This window comes from Dendropsophus ebraccatus, chromosome 15, assembly GCF_027789765.1.
Source record: "Dendropsophus ebraccatus isolate aDenEbr1 chromosome 15, aDenEbr1.pat, whole genome shotgun sequence".
In the NCBI taxonomy this organism is placed as follows: domain Eukaryota; kingdom Metazoa; phylum Chordata; class Amphibia; order Anura; family Hylidae; genus Dendropsophus; species Dendropsophus ebraccatus.
In genome coordinates this window covers 11,869,735-11,891,345 of record NC_091468.1, presented here as the reverse complement: position 1 = coordinate 11,891,345, position 21,611 = coordinate 11,869,735, and the positions used below count along the sequence as shown (strand labels likewise).

The window sequence follows — 21,611 nt, the reverse complement described above, 5'->3', positions numbered from 1 at the left end:
CATATACAGACCCCCGACCGACCGTCAACAATATACAGACCCCCGACCGACCGTCAACAATGTACAGACCACCCCCTCATGTTACACATTCAGATACTCACCTCTCCCCATCCCTGCTGTTCCCTCCTGTCCAGCTTGGCATTAGGATCTTGTCTGTGATGGTACCTGTGAGCAGAGGGCACTGTAGGAGCAGGTAGACCAACGCCATGATGCTTTTATTTCACAGGTTTATAAGTGGAGTCCATAGAGCAGGACCATGAGCTGGGTGGTGGACGAATGGAAGGAGGGTCTTCCCACCAAGACCCTGCAGAAGATCCAGGAGCTGGAGAGTCAGCTGGATAAGCTGAAGAAGGAGCGGCAGCAGCGGCAGTTCCAGCTGGAGTCCCTGGAGGCCGCCTTCCAAAAACAGAAGCAGAAGGTAAAGAAGAGCGCCATACACACGGGGCCATTGTACTGAGCTCCTCCAGGGCAGTGGTGACCCCAACTCAGCCCATTACTGCTGCCCCAGGGGTAACTTGGAGGATAGGTGTGATTTAAACTGTTGCCGTGTCTGGGCAGCATTTCAAACCTTTAGAGATGTGCTGCCCATGGCAAGACTAACATTTTCTTCCATACTTGTTATTATCTATTCAGTCTCCTTTCCCCAATTCTCAGCTGCTGCTTTCTGCTAAAGACACAAATCTGTGTGTGAGCTTTTCCGTCTGTCTCCCCAACCCCCCCCCCCCCCCTCCTCCCTCCCTCCCTCCCTTCTGAGACAGCTGATGTAAACAGGTCTCTGGCAGATTGAATCTGCAACATTGTAGTTTCTTTGTAATGCTGGAAGGGTTAAACTGAGGTCAAGTTGCTAATGAACGTGCAGTGATTATTCCGCCCAACATTACAAAGAAGCTACGAAGTTGCAGATAAAGCCGGCCAGGGACTTGTTTGCGTCAGCTGTCCCAGAAGGGAGGGGGAGACAGAGATAAAAGATCACAAACAGATTTTTGTGCCTTCAGCAGAAAGCAGCAGCTTAGAACTGGGGGAAGGAGACTGTATAGATGGAATGATGTATGGAAGGAATTTAGTCTCACCATGGGCAGCAACATATGAAAAGTTATGTTTGAGTGGAATACCCCTTTAATATAGTTGTATTATGATGGAATCATTTCTTCTATACTTGAAAGCATTTCCAGCTTCTAGCAACCATGATTTATTCTTACTCCTATTTTGGGTGAACAGGTTGAAAGTGAGAAAAGTGAATTCACCGCCCTGAAAAAAGAGAACCAGAGTCTAATAGAAATATGTGACAACCAGGAGAAGACGCGGCAGAAGCTGAGCCACGAGCAGCAGGTGAAAGATACACAGATCAACTTCCTGGAGGGCCAGCTGAGTGCCAGCAAGAAGCATATAGAGAAGCTGGAGCAGGAGCTGAAGAGGTCAGCAGGGGCGGGGCTTATGCATATAGACTCCTCCCAGGAGGAGCATGGAGAAGGGTTAGGCTCTGTTCACACGGAATTCTCTGCCGTGGAATCCCACCAGCCTCCCTGTTATAATGACAGTCTATGGGAGGCTTGCGCACCTCCTTTCCCTGCTCTGAAGAATGGACATGTCGCTAGTTTTGCTCCGTGTGAACGGAGCCTAAGAGGTGGGGGGAGAAGTATAAACCAGTGCAAATCGCTAGACTGGTCCTTGTCATGTACTATACCTATAGGGGGAGAGTTATCAAACATGGTGTAAAGTGAAACTGGCCCAGTTGCCCCTAGCAACCAATCAGATTCCACCTTTCATTTTCCAAAGAGTCTGTGAGGAATGAAAGGTGGAATCTGATTGGTTGCTAGGGGCAACTGAGCCAGTTTCACTTTACACCATGTTTGATAAATCTCCCCCATAGTCATCCCTGTGCTAGTATAAATTTTAAGGTGGACTCTCCCTTTCTGTCCTACAGATATAAGAATGACCTGGAAAGGAGTCAGCAGTCGTTTAATGCAGCGGACATGTCTGTATGTGTTACCCCGCAGAAGAGCTTTACTGCCTCCTTCACACCTGTTAAATTAAATGGTAATATTAAAAAAAAAAAAAACATATTTTTTTTATTAATCATTTTAAAGGGGCCTTTTTTTTTTTTTTTTTTTTTTTTTAGTATTGTTGGGGAGGGGGTGGATGGCCGATGATGGCCACTTACCTTCCCGGTTCCAGCCCTGGGGCCTGCATCGTGCTGCTTTGGTGTTCATCTGCTTTCTGGTCTTAGTGGCCTATTTCACAGAGCGATAATCGGCCAATTATGGCTCCGTGGAATAGAGAGAGCGATCACCTGCTGATCGTGTCATCGGCTGATCGTTCATTTAGGTTCACACTTAAAAACATCGGTCGATGTTGGTAACCGACGATTTAAAAACCTCATACTTTACCTATCCAGGCTGCTCCTTCTCCTGGTCAGCTCAGACAGGCCGCTCCAAAGCTGCTGCTGCGCGTGGGACTGGGAGAAAGAGCACGGGAGAAGACCTGCAGCCTGGATAGGTAAAGTATGATGTTAACAAGGGCTGCAAGGACATCGGTAACGATGTCCCTGCAGCCCTTGCTAAACGATTATCGGGCCGTGGAATAGGCCCAGTAAACAAGCGCCAATCTAGCAGATCGATGCTCGTTTACATAGTTGATCGGGCCCCCATTGGCCCGTGTAATAGAATCCTTAGATGGGACTGGAGACCTGGTGTCTCAGCCATTCAGCAGCAGAGACAGGACACCACTACACCCTCTGATTGGCTGAGCGGAGACTCTCACATCTCCAGTGCCATCTCAGATCAGGAGTCGGGCAGGTAAGTCCACGCCATTGTGTCCATCCACCCCCACCCCTTTGAATAGAACAATTGTCTGCCTAGGATTCTAATACAAGCTGTATCTGTATCTTGGCAGATTCTAAGTACGAGGAGCTGCAGGAGAAGTATAATAAGGAGGTGACAGAAAGGAAGAAGCTGGAGACGGAGCTGAAAATCCTTCAAATTAAAGTAAGGAAAATCTTCCCTTGGAAAAGGTGTGATGGGATGAGAAGCCTTGTAGGCAGCTTCCTGCAGCCCCTCCATGCTTATCACAGCTGCTGGTATTGCAGGAGAGGCCTTGGAGGTTTCCTCCACCATGCTGTACACTGCAGCCTGCTTGTTCAGCTTCTTACCTATCACAAGGTGTGATTAGTCGGGGTTCTTCTCCCCAGTTTTCCTTACACAGAATAACACACCATGACAGTCTAATAGAAGTACATAGAGACAGTCATGGCCTCGGTGCTGTCTGGTTTCCTTTATATTCATGCTTGGTGGAGGTCTTAGCACCTGGACCCCCACAGATTACAACTTCTGGATTTAGGTAAACTTTAAAGGGGTATTCCCATCTCATCTAACATACTTATATCTGTAGGACTTCTCAAGGTAAAGGTTTTTGCAAATCCATTAATTAAGCAAACTTGTCTCCTCTGGATATGCTGCTCTATCCCTCCCTTGTTGACAGCTCGTTGTCTGGGTTACCAACAACAACTCTGCTCTAAAAACAGTGGTCTGGCTGGTGTATATGTTGCAATGAAATGAGTCAGGGATTTGATCAAATCCCGGGAAATGATGAAATGACCCTGGCGTTCCTTCATTTCCCTAGGGAATTGATCAAATCACTGACCCCTTTCAGGGAAATGATGGAATGAACTTATCATTTCCCCCTGTGACATAGAATTCACTAACCGTATGGCCTCTCTGCTCCCCCCAGCCTGTCCGCTCTGTTCCACGTTCCGCTCATTTCCTCTGCTACACGCCTCCTGCTCCCCCGGCTTGTCCGCTTTGCTCTCCGTCCGCCCCCACTGCTGTATGCCTGCCGGGAGGTGTGCTGCTCCCCATCCGCCTCCGGTCCCGTCCGCCCCACCCGCCAACATGCCTCCTGCTCCCACGGCCTGTCTGCCCCAACGCCGTATGCCTGCCGGGAGGTGTCGCTCTGCTCTCCCAACCGCCACCAAACATAGAGCCGGGCGACTCCTTGATCGTTCACTCCATCGTTTCCCTGAAAGGGGTCAGTGATTTGATCAAATCCCTTGGGAAATGATGGGACGGCGCATTCATTCCATCATTTCCTGGGATTTGATCTGGATTCTATTATTTCACTGCAACGTGTGTGTGTATAAGCATTACACACACAGGAAATTTATCAAACATGGTGTAAAGTGAGACTGACTCCGTTGCCCCCGGCAACCAATCAGATTCCACCTTTTGATTTTCCAAAGAGTCTGTGAGGGATGAAAGGTGGAATCTGATTGGTTGCTAGGGGCGACTGAGCCAGTTTCACTATACACCAGGTTTGATATATCTCCCTCAATATCTATACTATAGCTATATATACACCAGCCAGACTACTGCTTTTAGAGCAGAGTGGTGGTTGGTAACCTAAACAACAAGCTGTCGAGAATGGGAGGGAAAGAGGCAAGAGTGCTAAATAAAGTGTGTATGTGTGTGTGTGTGGGGGGGGAAATACACTGCAGGCCTTCCACAAATGTCATGTCCGTGAAACAGGATCGTGTGAATAAGTCCTTACTACATCACTTACATTTTCTCTGTGCAGTTGGTGAACCAGACGTCTCAGCCCACACCCCAGAACACCATGAACCACCGGGACATTGCCCGACACCAGTCCTCCTCCTCGGTGTTCTCATGGCAGCAGGAGCGGACACCAAGCCGCACGTCCTCCAGCGGCCACGATACTTCCCTCAAGAGGAATTACACTTCTATCCAGTATCCATGGGAGCAGGAGGAGACGCCGAGCAAGAGAGGCTACAAACCCGATGGACTAAGCAGAAGCTTCTGCGAATCGTCCAACAATCCAGCAAACGATCAGCTGAGAAGCCAGAATCAAGGTGACTGTCTGATATAAGGAGAGCAATCTGCTCCACCCCGCTACAACTACAACTCCCAGCATGCCCTGATTTAGTTTTGTAGACTGTATATACCAGGCGTAGGAAACCTTGGCTCTTCAGCTTTTGCAAAACTACAACTCCCATCATGCCTGGACAGCCAAAGCTTTAGCTTTGGCTGTCCAGGCATGATGGGAGTTGTAGTTTTGCAACACCCAGAGAGCCAAGGTTCCTTACCCCTGATATATACTAACTGCTGCCTCTTCTTCTTTCTAGAGCTGAGATCCAAAGTCTCCGAGTTGGAACTTCGCTTACAAGTCCAAGAGAAAGAACTTAAGAATCAACTCAACAAACTGCAAGAGACTCAGAATCTACTGGAGAAGACCCAGGGGGAGCTGGCCAAGAACCGGGATGATCTTGCGCGGGGGGCTCTACAGCTTGAGCAGTCTGTCGACAAGGTGAGTGATCTCTACGTAAAGGGGTACTCCGACAAATCATTTTCTTTCAAATCAACTGGTTTCAGAAAGATGTATAGATTTGTAATTTTACTTCTTTTAAAAAATCTCCAGTCTTCCAGTACTTATCAGCTCCTGTATATCCTGCAGGAAGTGGTGTATTCTCTCCAGTCTGACACAGTGCTCTCTGCTGCCACCTCTGTCCATGTCAGGAACGGTCCAGAGCAGCAGCAAATCCCCATAGAAAACCTCTCCTGCTCTGGACAGTTCCTGACATGGACAAAGGTGGCAGTAGAGAGCACTGTGTCAGACTGGAAAGAATACACCACTTCATGCAGGACATACAGCAGCTGATAAGTACTGAAAGACTGAAGATTTTTAAATAGAAGTAAATTACAAAACTGAATAATGTTCTGGCCCCAGTTGATTTGTAAGATAAATATTTTTTTTTTTTGCTGGAGTACCCCTTTAACCCTTTGAGGACCAGGCCCAAAATGACCCAGTGGACCGCGCAAATTTTGATCTTAGTGTTTCCGTTTTTCCCTCCTCCCCTTCTAAGAGCTCTAGCACTCTCAGTTTTCTATCTACAAGCTATGTAAGTGCTTGTTTGTTACAGGAATAGTTGTACTTTGTAATGGCGTCATTCATTTTACCATAACATGTATGATGGAATTCCAAATATATTATTTATGAAGATATAAATAGGTGAAATCGTAAGAAAGAATGCAATATGGTAACGTTTGGGGGGTTCCTGTGTCTACGTAATGCACTATATGGTAACAGCGACATGATACCATTACTCTATAGGTCAGTCCGAACACAACCATATGCAGGTTACACAGATTCTCTAATGTTATATATATATTTTTTTATGAAATCCTTTTTTTTGGCAATTAAATATTAATAAAATGGGCCTATTGTGACGCTTATAACGGTTTTATTTTTTCACCTATGGGGCTGTATGGGGTGTCATTTTTTCCGCCATGATCTCTAGTTTTTATTAATAGCATATTTGTGAAGATCGGACATTTTGATCACTTTTTATAGATTTTTTTTAATATATAATGTAACATAAAATCGGTAATCTGCGCACTTTTTCCCCTCTTTTCGTGTACGCCGTTTACCGGTCGCAATGACGCTTGTTATATTTTAATAGATCGGACAATTACGCACGCTATGGTATATTATATGTTTATCTATTTATTCATTTTTATATGTTTTATTTATATAATGGGAAAGGGGGGTGATTTAGACTTTTATTGGGGGAGGGGTTTTGGGGTAGTGTGTTAGTGTTTTGAACTTTTTTTTTTTTACACTTTTGAAGTCCCTTTGGGGGACGTGTACATCCAATACTTAGATTTCTACACTGATGAATGCTATGCCATAGGCATAGCATTGATCAGTGTTATCGGCGATCTGCTCATTGAGCCTGCCTGTGCAGGCTCAGTGTAGCAGATCGCCGATCGGACCGCATGGAGGCAGGTAAGAGACCTCCGGCAGTCCGTTTCAACGATCGGGACCCCCGCAGTCACACTGCGGGGGTCCCGATCGGTAAGTGACAGGGGACTCCCCCTGTCACTTACACTTAAACGCTGCGATCGCGGCGTTTAAGGGGTTAATGACACGCGGCAGCGCGATCGCTGCAGCGTGTCATTACCGGTGAGGTCCCGGCTGCTGATTGCAGCCGGCCCCCACCTCCTATGAAGCGCGCTCCGCTCCGGAGCGCGCTTCATAGCGGGAATAACACCCATGACGTAAGGTTACGTCATGGGTCGTCTGGGGACAGACTTCCATGACGTAACCCTACGTCCAGGGTCGTCTAGGGGTTAATACTAATAATACTGCAGTATGGTGCCACCTAGTGTTTTGAGTGTATATCAATGTGCATGTCCACCTGATGCTGTAGGTCACACATGCTCAGTCACTCCATTTACCGGCCTCTGAATAGTGATGCTCTCTTTACTATAAAACAACCAATAGAAATTGATTTCTGGCTGTTTGTCAGGGAAGGAGCAGTATATGGTGTATAGCTGAGAAGACTTTGAAAAGTATGAAGGGACTGTACTGTCAGCTGCCAGAGGAGGAAGGAGACTGATTCTGTCCATGCCCTACACCCAGCAGCAGTAAGGGGGGACATGTGAAAGTAATAAATGACCCATTGGATTATGGATTTTTACAGGGTTAAAGGAATTCTTATGTTAAACATATTTTTTAAGAATTTTTGGTGACTTTTTTTTTTTTCTAATTTTTCATTATCTATATTATAAAATAATCCTTATATCTTGCAGTTTTCATTCTCACCACTGGGGCTAAAACTAAGCTGAGACTTCCTGTTGTGTCTGTGCTGATAAGAGAAGGCTGCTATAAAGTCATCTGTACAGCAATGCAGCGTCATGTGACACCAGTAGATAGAGGAGACAATAGCAGCTCCCTGTGGAATGACCTCTTCACAGGTCACAGAGCGCGCTCAGTAATGTTTCATATTCATCCCAAGGGGACAGAGTATGTCTATTGCCGTCTTTGTCCATGAGTCCTGCTGTAAAGCATGTCACTTAATGCTGTTAAAAACAGCCCAGGCGTTATGGCAGCCCTCTAAAAATGTACAAAAAGTGAAATAAAAAAATGCACTCAGAAAATAGAAACAGATTAGAATAAAAGAGCATTTGTTAGTATCTGATTCTAATCAGTAAAAGAAAAATTAGGTGACACATTCCCTTTAAATGGACACTTTAACTTAAAAAAACTTTAGACTTCAAAAAATGTTATGGTTTTGGTCTTTAGACCACCCGCTGATTGCCAGGACAAGTGCACAATTCAAAGACCCCAACTGATCAAAACTTTTTACTTGTCTCCATAACATGTCAAAAGTTTTTCTTAAAGTGACAGGTACACTGTAAATACATTGTTCATAGCACTCTATCCCTTCACTGCTATCTATCGCTGTTTTCGTTCCTCCGGCTGTCTTCTATGATCTCACAGAACAATTCTTGTGTTTCAGTGCGCAGCGACTGAACAGAAGCTGAAGAAAGTTTCGGAAGAGCTGAGCTGTCAGAGACAGAACGCGGAGAGCGCTCGGCTGGCCCTGGAGCAGAAACTGAAGGAACGAGAGAAGGAGAATCAGCAGGTGGTCACCTTCCTCCTATCACTATTGTCTCCTGTGATATCTGAGCCGCCTGCAGTGCATTATAGCGCCTCCTGCTGGCTGTTATATAACTCTATCATTGTATACACAGGAGCTGCTGCGATCCCAGAACTCTCTGAAGAATATGGAGCAAGAACTGAGCCAGATGAAAACCAGACTGAGCCAGGAGTCCCAGCAGGCCAAGAATGAGTTCAATGCCATCCAGTCCGAACTGGACCGGGTAAGAGGCCAACCATGATGTCCGCAGGTTTCATAATCTCACTAATGTTTAAAAGGATGGGCTGACTTTTTATTTTTTTTTTATTTTTTTTTCGCTTTCAAATCAGCTGGTGCCAGAGATTTGTATTTACTTTGATTAAAAAATCTCCAGTCTTCCAGTACTTATCAGCTGCTGTATGTCCTGCAGGAAGTGTTGTCTTTTTTTCCAGTCTGAAGAGCAGGAGAGGTTTTCTATGGTTCTATGTGAATTTGCTGCTGCTCTGGACAGTTCCTGACATGGACAGAGGTGCCAGTAGAGAGCACACTGGAAAGAATACACCGCTTCCTGAAGGACATACAGCAGCTGATAAGTACTGGAAGACTTGAGATTTTTTAATAGAAGTAAATTACAAATATCTGACACAAGTAGATTTTTTTTTTTTTAACTACCCCTACCTACCACTGTTAGGCCCCCTTCACACGTCTGGAAAATCTGTCCGGATTTCCGGACTCATAGGCTAACATTAGACACGGACACCCTTCCGGATTTTTCCGGAAGGGTGTCCATTCCGGAAAATAGAACTGGATTTTTTAGATCCTGTCCTATTTTCGTCCGAAAATCCGGCACCGACGCCCCCATAGAAGTCTATGGGAGCGACAGAATCACGGGCATTTTCCTGATGTACATCAGGAAAGTGGCCGTGATTCCGGATTGGTAGAGAGCCAGCCCTACTGAGGCACCTGGACCTCAGCACAGGACTGCCTGTCGCCCGATTGCCCCCCCACCACCCGCCCTGCACTCTGGCCGGAGCCCGGACCTCACCATGAGACTGGCCGCCGCCCGATCACCCAAATTCCGACCCCCGCCCGACCACCGCATGGCACTACCGGCCGCCTGCTCTCCATCACCCTGTGATGTATGTTGGCATTCTACACCATATTTCTCATCATCCTGAAATCCTGAAGGTTTTTCCTGATGGTTTCCTGAAAGTAAAAATGGATTACTGTCAGGAAATCCTGATACTTTCCTGATGACATTTGAGGTCTCCTGATCAGGATTTCCTGACAGTAAAAACCTGACACGGACGTGTGAATGGGGCCTTATTCCGCCTGAAATATATATATATATATATATATATATATATATATATATATATATTATATATATTTTTTTTTTATAATGGAAGTCAATGGAAAATGCATCCGTTCCCAAATTTTGCCACCTTCTATCAGCACTCGGATAACCCCCCTATCCTAACAAGTTGTGGGACTACCTCTTATAAAGGGCCTGAGGTAGCAACAACACTAGATAAGGGTAAATGTGTGACTATGGGAGGTCTAACCCCCTCCCCCTCACATACATTCTCAAGGATGGGAGTCCTGAACCTCCTGTTAGTCGTGCACTGTACGCCAGCATTCATTCACTTATCCTGTGCTTCTCATTATAGGAAATGGTCATCTTTTGACAGAAGTTTGATTTCAGCTCTGGATGAGATCAGAGTACAATTCATTATGTTTATCTGCATGTGGGTGATTGAGGAGCGGTAGGAGCCATAGTTCTGTGTACGTCTTTATGTACTTTATATCCTCTTCTGTAGGCGACACACGGGAAGAAGATTCTGGAGCAGGAAGTAGAAGATTTAAAGCAGAAACTATCCAGAGCGGAACAAGGTGTGACTATCAGCGAGAGTCATGTGACTGATCTAAAGAAGAGCTTAGAGGTGGTATTATTATTATTATTATTATTATTATTATTATTAGCTTGGACTGTTTACAATACAGACCCCCAATGATGAGCCACTCCATGGTGACGCTCTTTAGGCTGTCTGGGTCCTAAGTGGGGGACCCACTACTGTAATATTAGAGTACCCCCAGTCCTGCCCACGATCATATAAACCCAACAAGAGATCCAACAATTATAGGTAGTTCTCAGTCTGGCGGACTTGGCCTGCTCCACTGAGCATGTGCAGAAGGAGACGCAAGTTTTGGGGGGTAGAGTTTGCCGTGCACATCACCCCTGCTATGTAGCATGTTGGGAGTTTTAGTTTTAAGTGTCATAGTGAAATTATAGAATTGCCTACCAATTTGGGGCTACCTGTAATGGCTAGTAAAGTAGAAGCTAAAGATTTTACTACAATTTGCTTTACTGCAGCTCTGAGAAGCTCCAGGATGCTCTATATACATACACATGGTTGATATGAGCAGTTTGCCTTATAATGCTGCTGTGATGTCAGTGGTGGGTGGAGTTACAGAGGAGGCGTTACTGCTTGCCTGGTAACAGAAGAGAAAGATCATGTGACCTCTGTCTCAGAAGGGAGGGCTGAGGAATGGAGACAGAGTGGACCAGGAAGTAGGGATTTTAGCAGCTTTCCCTTTAAATCTCCGATTATAACACTTGATAGAAGCTCTTGTCACTGCAGCAATGACGTCTAATGTGAACGTCCTCATCACAAGATGTTCCCTGACAGTTGTTGTGGAGGCTTTGCTAAATGAAGGAGAATTGTGATTATTCTGCTCACACAGTAGGCGGGTGTCTCACTGACTTGTCGCAGAATGAAAACACAGAAGATGGAGTTTATGGACACAGATGACACTTGCTGTTCTTAGATTGTACTGCATGTACCATATGAAGCTGCAGGATCACAACCCCCTGTCATCTGCAACTACTTCAGTTCTATCACAGTATTAGAAATACACGGCTTATGGATTGCAGCTTAGCTCTATTGAAGTGAATGGAGATGAGCTGCAGTACCACACAAAACCTGTGCCTAGATGTAGTGCTGTTTCTGGAAGGAAGCGGCCATGTTTTTATAATCGTATACTAACCCTTTCTAATTTTGCGGAGAGTCCAGCTACACTTTCGTGCGTACATCAGTGATCTGCCATAGAACATTGTGGGGGCTCAGATGACACTGGACCCATGTCTGACAAAGGGGTGGGGCTAAACAGCTGTTTGTTTCCAATTGATGGCAACAATGTATAGACAAGGAGAAACCTGAAATAATTGTGACACTTTCTGACAAGTTTTTAATGGGGTTTCAGACCCCACCAGCACTAACAATCTGAGGAGAAGTGCACAGTTATGCCCTTCACTCTGACTGATGCTCTCTCTCATCTCATTGCATAAGATGGGCTGCTTAGACATACAATGAAACACGCACCTGTCGCAATTATTATTGTTTTTAAGCAAACCAACAGGGGTTGTGATCACAGGCAGTTTAGCAATATTACAGTTTAGTCAGTATAACGTCCTTGTGTGGTTACTGAAGTTTTGGTGCTGTGTGACAGGAGAGCTGACCATACAATGTGAGCAGGATTCTCTGCTTCCGAATTTGTGCACAGCAGCTGTCAATCAATACAAGCCATGTTGCATGTTTTTTCTTTTTGCTATATAGCCTATTAGCACTGGGCCCACTAATGTAGGACCATCACTAAAGTCCCATAAAGTCCTGGTGTATCCCTAGATATGCAATCACTTTATATTCAGTGGTGATCTCTACAAACCCTAAGAAAGAAGGGGTCTCAGTACTAAATCAGCACTGTAGGGAGTGTTTTACCCTGTCCCCAGCCAGGCGCTAGATGGCGCTATACACATACTGGTAAATTATTACAGAAGTTAGACCAGCCACTCCCTGCAAATCATAAAATGATGGCAGTTCACTTTACAAAGCAGAAGTGCCCCTTGTCTCCATAGAATGACCTGTGCCCTCATTTTCTTGTCTATTTTGTCACTTTAAGGAGGCAAGATCTCAGCAAAACGCAGTTCAAAGTCAACTGGACCATAAAACCAAAGAAAACCTGAAACTAGAAGAGGAATTTAAAACTGCGAATCAAACGCTGCGGCAGAACCAAGTGTTTATAGATGAACTAAAAGGTAAGTGTCCCCCCCCCCCCCCTCCAGCACAGATAGTTATGTTGATCTCGATATGTTCTGCTTATTATATGACAGTCCTCTGGTAATCACCAATAATACAAGAGGAATATATATTGGAACTAATAAAGAACCGGAGACTATGATCGATGGCTTGTGGTGTAATGAAACTCTGCGAGTGATTACACATCGGCCCCCGGCTACAGCACCGGCCGTCGTCTCATCTGCAGTAAGAGCTCCGTAGTGTGAGAATACACAAATGTGCTGCCAGAAGCCAATGCTTTGTCCGTGATATAGAAACCATCAAAAGCCTCAGTGATTTTATGCTCTTCTAGAACAAATCACAGACTGGATGCAAAATGCGTCCTTTTTTTCTTTTTGCACTTGAATGCAAATCTACCACTCCCATCATCCCCTGACAGCATGGGGCTTGTAGTTTAGTTTGCCTCTAGTAGCAGAAATAATTTAGTAACTCGACTGGTATAGAGGTCTACGGACATGGAGAGAAAGGGGCGCTGCACCTCGCACCTATAGCTTGACACTAATGCCTTTTACATTTAAAAACCAACGGTATAGAGGTCTGGTGACTCAGGATCAGCACAGGATAAGTAATGTATATACACAGTGACCCCACCAGCTGAATAGTGAGTGCAGCTCTGGAGGAAAATACAGGTTGTAACTCAGGATCAGTACAGGATCAGTAATGTAATTTTTTTAATCGGTAATGACAGTGCCCATTTAATTCTCTCTATAAACTAAAATGCCATGCAATGGAGGCATACACTTCATAATCCATGACCTTTCTTAATCGTCTGCATTCTTGCATTTCATCTACAGGCAAAAATAACACATTGGAGGCAGAGATAAAAGCCGCTGTGCAGAAGCTTAACAACCAAGACTCAACCGCTCTAGAAAATCTTAAAGCGACAATAACCAATCTGGAGAAGGAAAAGGATTTCGCCAAGGAATTGCTTCAGAAGAGAGAAAACGACTTGTCCGAAATGAAGAACACTCAGGCTAAAATATATGAAGAATTGTCGACTTTGAGGAACCATCTTCATTGTAAGGAGCAAGAATGTAAAGACTTGACTCAATGGAAGCAAGAACATGAAAAAAATACCGCCATGTTTGTCACAGAGAAGGAGGAAACCTGTAGACGGATGACGGACCTGGAGGCGACTGCTCAGAACTTGAGAGATCAGATAACTTTACTGGAAAGTGATAAGAAAAACTTACACACCCAGATAAAGACCCTTCAAGATATCATTGAAGTAAGAACAGCCGATCTGGAAGTCCAGAAGGCGAACTGTGCAAATCTGGACAATCGGATGGTGTCGGAAAGTCAGAAATATCAGAAAGAGATAAACAACCTCTTACAGAAGATATCTGAACTGGAGGCACAATGTAAGACGCAGGAGGTAAATGTCTGGGCAGATCGGGTGTCCGTCTTAGAAAATGAAGTAGAGACGCAGAAAAAGTTAAAGGTGGAACTACAAGGGGAGCTCGATATACTTCTGAGAAGTCAACAGGAAATCCGAGTCAAAGTTGAAGAAAGGCGCGAGGGTCGTCTGTCTGATTCTACAAGCTTCAAAGACGTTTCATCTGATCCCTTTGTTGATGTTGTTATGTCTGTCATCAGGGATAAAGAAGAAGAGATCAGCACATTATCAGAAACATTGAGCAAGACTAAATTAGAGATGGAGTCAATGTGTCAAAATAACAAAGAACTCACCGCTAAGCTGCAAGAGTCGTGGTCTGCCGAAAGGGAAACGCTAGCTGTGTCGGTGAGTTCCCTTCAGAACGACATGGAAAAGCTGACGGAGGAAAACAAGAGAATTGCCGAACTCTGCAATAAGTACGAGAAGACGCAGCGAAAGGAGGCAAAGATTGACACTTCAGAGAGAGACCGAGTGGCAGAAGATGACCCGATCGATGAGTCTAGAGATGAAAACGCAAATCTGAAAGCAGAATTGGCCGAATGGAAAGAGAAAGTTTTGAGAATTCAGCAAGAGAACGGCCACCTGCTCCGAGCTAATGAGGAATTGTCCTCACTGATTGGGAAACTTCGGGACAATGAATTCTCCCTTAATAAGACTCTAGAAGAATTACAGGTTTGTCTGAAGGACAAAGAAATATCTTTAAGAAATGCACAGACTAAGTTAGAATCGATGAACAAAAATTTTACGGAGAAAGATCACTCAGAGGAAAGAGTCCAGGAGCAATTGATTGATCTTCAGAGCCCACTAAATAGCAGTAATGGCTCGCCGGTAATGGTGGCAGCGGCTTCTGAAGGTCGAAAAGAGAAGATGATTGTTGTCCGTAGTCTTGATGAAACCGCTCTGGATGGCATCAGCGATGGAATATTAATGGAGAACTCTCTGTTGGATGTAACTGAAGATATTTCTGTATTCACACCATCAGTTGGATCACAGAGTCTGGAGGAAAATGTGACACTATTGATCAACATGGACCAGCTTACTCTGGCAGCAGCCAATGACACTACTCTGCCCCTACCAGATCTTGGCTCAAAGTTTTCTACTTTGTCCCCTTTTACTTCACCACCTGTAAAGGAAAGGGTTGACGGAAATGGAGATAGAAAATCCATCACCAGTGAGATTGTTGACTTGCTCCTCGAGTCTCCTAGTCAGCAGCAACAAGTGGGAACCCCAGGAGAAAAGAGCAACCAATGTGCGGAGGTAAAAGACCTGCTTATGGTCTACCAGATGGAACTGAGCAGGTTGCAAAAGCAGCATCTGTCTGAGATTGACACATGGCAGCAGAGATTGAAAGAGCAAGCTACTGAAATGGAGGCAAAGTTGTTGGCAGAGAAGGCAGAGGCAGAACGCCTGGCTCAAGAGCTGGAGGCAACGCGACTTGAACTGCAGGTTTACGACCTAAGTGCCCGATCTTTGCTGTCGTTTGATGATGATGTAAGTGAAGAAATTGTGTGTGTTTTTTACTGACCCAGGGGGGTAGTTTGCTTTCTCCATTTTTTTGGAAGGTGGTCCACAACAGATAGTGTTGTACTGTGTTAACCAGCAAAACCCAGGTAATGGTAAATACTTTTGATACCTTTATTTACCAACTAGACACCTCTGGTAGCAGCTTTACTCTTACAAAAATTGAAAAGTCCAAATGTCTGATCCTTTTCCTGACATCTTCTGTCGGGGGAAAAGTTCACCTTTGCCATCCATTTTTTCCCATCATAAGGGCCTGTTCACACTGAGTAAAACAGGCGGAATCTCAGTGTCTCGCCTGCCTCAGTGTGTCAATGGGATGACTTGCTCTTCGCTCAAAGAATTGACGTGTCAATTCTTTGAGCGGAGGCACGTAAGACATACCATCAACACACTGAGGCAGTCAAAATTCCGCGGCTTTTTAGTGTGAACATACCCTAAGAGCAGAAAAACTGAAGTGATGCCTGGAAGATTCATCACATGATGGACCCCAATGGTTCCTGGTGGAAGAATAGTGCTGTGTTCAGCACTGGGACAGAAACATAAAAAAAAACTTTTGACATGACATAGAGACATGTTTAAAGTTTTTATAAGTGCCTACTGAAGATTGAATATTGCTTGCAGTAAAACATCCTGTTTTTGTTGCTTAGATGTTGATTTGTATATTAGGTAGTCTATTATAAATAAAATAACTGTAATGTCTGATTGTATATTGACCTTTTTATTTTATTCTTTTTAGGTAACTACAAGATTTGACCCTGCCAATCAGACTCTCTGCACAGTTCTGCCCATAGGAAGACTTTCACTTGGCAAAAATGAACTGCAAACCTCCGGACATCTAAAGCAAAGTCCAAAAGTTGAGAATAAAAATGTACATGAGAATATTACAGAGATGGTTAATTGTGAAAGTCCTAAGGAAAAAGGAGATATTGAGACATCCTCTCAGGAGAGGAAGAGAAGGAAAGGACAAGTAGACAACCTGGGAACTCCAGACTTGTCCGTGAGTCTCCAGCTAAAGACTGAAGAGGAGCAAAGACTGTGTCAGCTTCTTAAGGAAAGAGAAGAGATTCATGAGCATTTGGTAGTAGAAATAAAGGATCTGTCAGCCCAAATCGAGATGCTAAGGGCAGAACTTGTTAAAAAAGACAGAGAGAGACAAGACCTTGATAATAAGTCTAAGAAGTTTGAAGTCGAAAAATTGGAACTACTGGGAAGAATAGAATTGATTTCTTGTGAGAAATCGCAGTCTGAAAATAAAATTGTCGAAATTGAGAAAAAGCTTATGACCTCACTCAATGGAATAGAGATCTTGAAAAAGGAAATAACTGAGCTATCTAATGTACGTGAAAGCCTAGAGATCTCTAGCAAGGAATGGAAAGAAAGCTACCTTCAAACAGAGAGCGAGCTGAGGAGGGTGAAATCCGAAAAGACAAATATTGAGAACCATGCTCTGTCTCTAGAAGCCGATCTGGATGCTCTTCAGTCCAAGTGTCAGCACCTACAAGAAGAAAGTGAAGGCAATTTGAGGTCTTTCAATGAGATTCGGGAAAATCTTAATACTGTTGTGGTGGAGAAAAGTCAACTAGATCAGGAACTGGAGAGTTTAGTCGAAGAAAAAGAAGAACTTGAGCAAATGTATAAAAAGCTTAAGGAAAGGGAACAAGAGTTGGAGTCTAGTAAAATAAACTCAAAGGAACTGATAAAGATACTGGAAGCAGAATTAAGAAACCTGAAGGAAGAACTTCAGGCTGCAAAACTGATCGCCGAACAATTGAAGGCAGAAAGGGAATGTATGGTCGGCTTGCAAGAAGAGGAAAAGACGCAACTTCAAGAGCTTCAAAATCAGGCTGAAAACATTCTAGAAGAAAAGAAAGTCCTGGTCCATGAACTAGAAGATCTCCAGATACAAGTAGGCACAATGCAAGCGGAAAATGAGAAGCTTACAAGAGCTCTGGAACGATGTCAGCGTGAGAAGCATGAGCTGGGCAGCAGCTTAAGCTGTGCTCAGGAGGAGGTTACTATGATGCGTACAGGAATAGAGAAGCTTAAAGTGAAGATCGAGGCTGACGAGAAGAAGAAGCGTCACTCCATGGAGAAGCTAAAAGAGAGCGAGCGGAAATTCGACAAGTTGAATGACAAGATCGAATCTTTGGAACGAGAATTGCTCATGTCGGAAGAGAATTTGGAGAACGCCATTATGCAATCAGAGGCAACCAAGGAGGAGCTAGAGGATGCTAAGGAGCAAAAAGAAGCCTTAGAAATCGAATTAAAATGTTTGAGGCAGAAAATTGAGGAACTGGAAGAAGAACTTAAGAGCAGCCGGGAGAAAATAGTCGAGTTAGAAGCTACCATTGCAGACATTACAAAGACTCTAGAGGAAAGGGAAATTGAATATACTCAGCATATGAACAGTACCAAGAAACAGCAAGATTTGCTTCAAGGCAAACTGGAAGAGATACTAGCCCAGAAAGCCCTCTCTGACCAAAGATACGAAAGTGCCATAGCCGAATGCGCCGATATTTCCTCTAAGATGAAGCAGCAGAGAGAACAATTTCTGCAAGAGTTAGAGGAAGCCCAGACGACTGGCAAGGATCTTGAGATGTCTCTTCAAAAACTTACTTTGGAACAGGAAGACTGCAAGCGACAGCTAGACGAAAAGACTCTGCAACTGGAATCCCTGGAAAATCAGTCAAAAGATTCAAAAGAAAGGGAGATGAAATATTCAGAAGAGATCGCACAAGTTGAAATTGAATGCGAAAATCTAAAGAACAAAAATAAGAGTCTGGAGATGGAGTTAGAAGAACTGGAAGAGAAGGTTCGGATCATGTCAGCAGAAAATGAGGCTCTTCAGTCCACCGTAGCCGACCTGAAGACCTCCTGTAGTGATCTGGAGGCACAGATGGAAGCCAAAACTTTGGAAAAACAGACCCTAATGAATAAGGTGAAGGTTTACCATTGTTTCTTCGTCCTCTTCTTTATAGTTGGTGAGAACTTCCCCCAGTGTGCCCCCGTTGCCAGTTGTTTGCCTCTTTGTCGGGATAGGATTAGAGATGAGCGAACCGGCCGAGGTTCGTGTTTGTATGAACCTGAACTCTCGGCTTCTGATTCCCGCTGTCTGCCCGCTCCGTGCAGGGTGGATACAACCTTGAGGACCGCCTGGAAAACTGGGATACAGCCATAGCCATAGGCTGTATCCCAGTTTTCTAGGCGGTCCTCAGGCTGTATCCACCCTCTCCTTGGAGCGGGCAGACAGCGGGAATCAGAAGCCGAGAGTTCAGGTTCATACCTCGACCTGTTAGCTCATCTGTAGATAGGATCTCTTATTGCTGTAATGTAATTTCTTGTCCATACCCTCCTGCTTGTTGAAATTCATTGATTTATTAGTAATTTTATTTTGTTTAGTCTGGTGTCCTGGGTGTATATATATTTAACTGCACAATCAGACTGTAGAGGGATTATTTGGAGTCTGTCATGGAAGCCCAGGTCTGCAGGCGACATAGGTCTCAATGTTCTAATTATAATGTCAATTTGTCCATGCGTACAGTTGTGGGCAGGGATCAGTATATGCCCTCTGACCATTTGGCCTAGTGGCAGGTTCAGCTTTGAGTCTATGGTGTATGAGGCTTTCCAGAAAGACCACGGACAGATGATGTTGGTGGTGATATGGGTCGGGCATGGTGGAAAATCATCGCCCGAGCCCTTTGTTCTGGGAGAGAGAAACTGCGGTAAGAACTCTCTGGCTGTGGCTTACCCCTCCCCATAGAGAACACAGGAACGCTCGGCCATGCCAAACGTTGCGGTGTATGGGGAAGACGGGTGGTGGGCGGTAGAGATAACTGTCAGTTATTGAAAGTGTATGGGGGGCCTTTCCACTTGCCTGTTTTGCAGTAAGAATTCTATTCTCCTGCATATTAGGAGAACTGCTGAACGGAATGATGTAAGTAAGGGTATGTCCACACTACGGAATCCTGGCGGATCCCACAGCTTGTCTTCGCTTGCGGCCAAGCGAAACTCCGCTGGTCCCAGTTTGGCAGATTCTGCAGTCCGCCCGAAGAATTAACTCGCTCATTCTCCAGGCGGACTATGGAATCTGGCAAACCATAGAATGAAACCTGTGGGGGGCGAGCTGCAGAATCCGCGGCGGGTGATCTTCCGGGATTCTGTAGTGTGGACATACCTTAATACAGCGATCTGTTCAGCATTTCTGTCACTAGTTTACTCGACCCTCACTTAAGGCACCATATACCTAGTAACAGACTCCCTTTACAGTCAAGACCTGACTGATCACTGGCACGCGCCATTATTCACGTCACCCTAATGTTATGGCTGAGAATGGGTCATATGTATATGTGTATATATATATATATATATATATATATATATATATATATATATATATCAACCAGATTCCAGCTTTCATTTTTCAAAGGGCCCCTAAAAAATAAAAGCTGTGCTCTGATTGGTTGCTATAGGCAACTGCTCTGCTATATCGCCCCCATTGTGAGTTATAAACAAAGATTTGCAAGTAGAAAAGAGGAGACTATGGGGCGACAGGGGGTAAAATCTTGGAGTTTCTTATGGCTAATTTCTTTCATTGATTGTAATAGTTTTACACAGCATATATCCCTTCTAAGATTGCCGTATCCATGGGCGGTTTGGCGAGTACTATAATTGACATCTTACTATAATACGCTGCTTTATAGACTGCAGGATCTAGCGAGCTGCCCGAGGCTTTTCCCTGTACTCCTCATGCACGTCCTTCAGTGTCCGTCATCTTTTTCTCTCCCGTTCATCGCAGGTGGCGGAGCTGGAAGACGATCGCTGTGGATTGCAGAACAAATTACAAGATGCTGATCTGCATATCAAAAGTATCCGGGATCAGAACAGCCGGGAGCGACGAGACCTGGAGGAGGAGACGCAGGCGATCAGGCGGCAGCACGAGGAGCGCAGCGTGAGTTACTCCTCAGGAGATTCTTTCATCACATCACCTGTTGGTGCAATATTCTGCGCTGATTTCTTAAAGGAAACCTGAGAATGCAGCCCGATCTGCCAGGCAGCAGCTGACCGCTCTCTCTCTCTTTCTGTACACTTATCTGTCATGTTGACTCGTGCCCCCTCCTGTAAACCAACCATTCATCCCATACCTGTTATTACCCTTTCTGTCTCCTTCCTCCAGTGCTGAGCTGCTGCTTTTCTGCTGAAGACATAAAAATGTGTGTTTTCTGTTCACCCCATCTCTGTTTTGATCCCTCCGCGCCCCCCCTTCTAAGACAGCTTGTGTAAACTGTGTCCCTGGCCAGCTGTATCTGCACTCTGTAATGCTGGGACAGTTAAAGGGAACCATTCACCCCGTGGCCCCAGGCAGAAACTGACATACAGTGACATAAAGGTCAATATACTTACCACATCGCTCCTGGTCCCGTCCCGGATTCCGTTGTTGGCACGGAGAAATCGCCGATTCTTCTCGCGCCCATTATGGTAATGAGCCGAGATGAGTCCAACGTCCATAGGAAACGACGGACGAGTCCAACTTATTCATGAGGTCCTCTTCTCGTCGCCGCCCATCCACGCCTCCTGGAACTTGATTGACGTCTTCAGACGAATTCCCACGCAGGCTTCGTTGCGATGGTCTCGTCACCTCTTCTGCGCCTGCGCGGTAAACAGGATACGTGCTCGAGACAATCAGCGCACGTGCAGTAAACGGTGAAGCTGCGGAGCGGCTTCAATTGTGAACTGCGCATGCGCCGAAAACGACCGTCACGGCGCCTGCGCGGGATCCAGCGAGAAGAAAGAAGACTAGGAGGAAGAAGACCCGGCGTCAATCAAGTGTCGGAGGCGTGGAGAAGGCTGGACTTCGGACCCGGCGGCGCTCATTACCATAATGGGCGCGAGAAGAAGAATCGGAGATTTCTCCGTGTCAACAACGGGATCCGGGACGGGATCGGGAGCGATGTGGTAAGTATATTGACCTTTATGTCACTGTATGTCAGTTTCTGCCTGGGGCCATGGGGTGAATGGTTCCCTTTAATATGAGGTCAAGTTGCTGGTGACCTCACTTTGATAAAACCCTCCACCCCCAGCATTACAGAGTGCAGAGACAGACGGCCAGGGTCACTAAGTACATATGCTT

At 45.1% G+C, this 21,611-nt stretch overlaps 1 protein-coding gene across 2 annotated transcripts in view; it reads left to right on the top strand.

The window, feature by feature from the left end:
- Window positions 1–21,611, top strand: part of CENPF (centromere protein F) — a 32,652-nt gene that overhangs the window by 3,050 nt on the left and 7,991 nt on the right. For both annotated transcript variants that reach the window (XM_069955615.1, XM_069955614.1), the window contains exons 2-14: window positions 227–418; window positions 1,219–1,415; window positions 1,925–2,037; window positions 2,893–2,984; window positions 4,570–4,861; window positions 5,135–5,316; window positions 8,312–8,437; window positions 8,547–8,675; window positions 10,252–10,374; window positions 12,392–12,527; window positions 13,362–15,454; window positions 16,221–18,422; window positions 20,280–20,432. In XM_069955615.1, coding sequence (XP_069811716.1) covers window positions 257–418; window positions 1,219–1,415; window positions 1,925–2,037; window positions 2,893–2,984; window positions 4,570–4,861; window positions 5,135–5,316; window positions 8,312–8,437; window positions 8,547–8,675; window positions 10,252–10,374; window positions 12,392–12,527; window positions 13,362–15,454; window positions 16,221–18,422; window positions 20,280–20,432 — 6,000 coding nt within the window. In that variant the 5' untranslated portion in view covers window positions 227–256. The remainder of the gene's footprint in view (window positions 1–226; window positions 419–1,218; window positions 1,416–1,924; window positions 2,038–2,892; window positions 2,985–4,569; window positions 4,862–5,134; window positions 5,317–8,311; window positions 8,438–8,546; window positions 8,676–10,251; window positions 10,375–12,391; window positions 12,528–13,361; window positions 15,455–16,220; window positions 18,423–20,279; window positions 20,433–21,611) is intronic.